Here is a 2,500-nt window from a genome sequence, read left to right as displayed (position 1 = left end):
CACCCTGTACCCTCCACCCTCCAGCCTCCACCCTCCACCCTCCACCCTGCACCCTGCTCCCTCCACCCTCCACCCTGCACCCTCCACCCTTCACCCTCCACCCTGCTCCCTCCACCCTCCACCCTGCTCCCTCCACCCTCCACCCTCCACCCTGCACCCTGCACCCTCCACCCTCCACCCTCCACCCTGCACCCTTCACCCTTCACCCTTCACCCTGTACCCTGCAACCTCCACCCTCCACCCTGCTCCCTCCACCCTCCACCCACCACAATGCTGAGACGGCCTTTCCCGCTAAGCCCCGGCGAGCTCTGGGCTCAGGTCCAGGGACGGGGTGTGAAATCGATGGTTCTGGGCTGCGACGGTTAACCTTAGGAAGCGTTGGAGCTCTGGGTGTATTATCAGGTCGACGGTACGGTTAACGTGCTTCCTTCCGTGATTCCTCTCAGCAGCTCAGCATTAACGTCTAAGAGCCGAAAGACATCAGCATCTTACAGACAGTGGCAGAAAAGTTAAACTGGAGTCAGTGCATTAACAGCACGGTGAGCAAATAAAGAAACGTGCAAGAAAAGAGCAGTTTTTCAGTCAGAGTATTGATTCCCAGGTCTAAGGCCCTGCCCCATTTCTCCCCCCTTAAAACTTCCACTTGGTTTGGAGTGCCCTCAACAGTAAATCTTCCACTTCGTTTTAAGCCTGCATCGGACCTCACTACGTTTTGAGGGTTGATTATAAGGGCAAAATAGCACTCCCCCTTAGCGCCCTACAGTAATGGGACACCCTACCCCTACACGAGAAAGAGCAAAATCTAGGGTTAGGGCAAAAATTTAGGCTTAGGAGAGGTATTGGGACGGGGCCTTAGTCAGTCCAGCCAGGTCTCAGGTGGACTGGGGCAGGTCTGGGTCAGGGTCTGATCGATGCGTGCTGAGTAGTGGTGGATTTCATGATTCGTTTTAATGAATCAGTTTGCGTCGGTCAGTTCGGCAAGAAGAGTCGTTCATTCGTTTGTTTGTTCGCATTTAGGTAGCAGTGAATCATGGTTCTCAGCCGAGTCGGTCAGACTCAGCTCCTCCCTCGTTCTCATTCTCAAACGAATCACGATCGTAAAGTGGTGCAAACGGTCATCAATCAACACAACATTAACTAAGTTCCTTTTAGCTGAGGAGCGCTTCATGGTCGGAATCGGGATGTTGTTGTTGGTTGTCGGCTGACTCTCGTGACTTCTCAGTCCTCGAGTCTTCACCGCTAAACACAGTCAGTGAACGAACGGCGACTCGCGAGTCAGCGCGACTCAGCGACTAGTGGGTGGAGCTGGGAGTCGAGTCTCGGACGAACGAACGATACGAACGAGACGAACTGAAACGGGGAATCCTGGTCGGTTCGTTCGTGTCAAAGAGTCGTTCGTTCGTTCGAACTGATTCGTTCGTGAAACGAGCCACCGCTAGTGCTGAGCCCCCGGTGTCTCTGTCTCTCAGGCTGACGGTCCACATGGATGACGAGCTGCGCCTCATCTCCCAGAACTCCCTGCAGAGCCTGCTGCTGGACTTCTCCGACTGGAGGGAGGACGTGCTCTTCGGCTACACCCACTTCCTGCTGCGCGAGGTGAGCACCCAGGAGGGGAAGCACAACAGACGTATATATATGTGTCGTCCATGGGGTCAACTTGTCTTTTGGACTGAGAGTTCTCTCTCTCTCAGTCCAAAACACGATTGTTTTATATTTCCTCTTATTCGATATATAACCCCCATCATTGTTGTCCCCCTATGAAAAATCGGCACCATTTTTACTTTCCGCTGTCAATTTGTATCTTCTTTTCACCGACTAATGGTTGAAAAAAAAAACACCAATGTTTTGCCTTAACCATCAAGTTGTCACCAGTAACAGTCCAACGACCAGTATCTCCTCAGACGCCATCCCCTCCTCCACCTTGCTATCTAACCACCTCCTACAAGTTGAGTTTCTGTCCCACCCTCGCCTGGTTGGCTGCGTTGTGTTGACGGGCAGACCTGCTGTCCTATCCCCTCTCCCGGGCTGGCTGCGTTGTGTTGACCGGCAGACCCTCCAGCTGACCCTCCCGCTCTTGCTCTGCTTGACTGACCCCCAGGTGCAGGACACTCACCAGGGCCTGCAGGACGCCTCGGTCAAGCTGCTGCTCCAGCTGCTCACCCAGTGGCGGCTGGCCCTGCAGCTCCAGGGGAAGAGCCGGCGCGGGGCCGACGTACGTAGACTGGACCGCCTCCAGGGGCCCGCCTGCACCGGGCCCCCAGGGCTGCAGCACTAGGACCTTGTTGTTACAGGGGAAATGTTCACGTACTGCATGAGCCTGAACATGCAATGTAGAATGTTGATAATAGGATCATTAAAAGTTTATTGCATTGAACTTGGTATAATATAATACAGTTTTATATCTAAGAATTCTAGAATATCTAATATTTAATGTTCCCTTTTTTTTCCTCTCAGCAAATATTAATGACATTCCCTAGTTCCCTGTCTGGGATTGATAAAG

General features: G+C 53.0%; 1 protein-coding gene across 1 annotated transcript in view; it reads left to right on the top strand.

The window, feature by feature from the left end:
• The window catches only part of fryb (furry homolog b), a gene marked incomplete at its 5' end in the record, with an annotated part of 53,707 nt that overhangs the window by 10,988 nt on the left and 40,219 nt on the right, over window positions 1-2,500 (top strand). The window contains 2 exons of the mRNA XM_084473645.1: window positions 1,470-1,596; window positions 2,099-2,212. Coding sequence (XP_084329771.1) covers window positions 1,470-1,596; window positions 2,099-2,212 — 241 coding nt within the window. The remainder of the gene's footprint in view (window positions 1-1,469; window positions 1,597-2,098; window positions 2,213-2,500) is intronic.

The sequence above is a fragment of the Micromesistius poutassou genome (genome assembly GCF_964030765.1).
Source record: "Micromesistius poutassou genome assembly, chromosome: 10".
Lineage (NCBI taxonomy): Eukaryota > Metazoa > Chordata > Actinopteri > Gadiformes > Gadidae > Micromesistius > Micromesistius poutassou.
The sequence above is the reverse complement of the archived record's forward strand: the minus strand, read 5'-3'. Positions and strand labels throughout refer to the sequence as shown.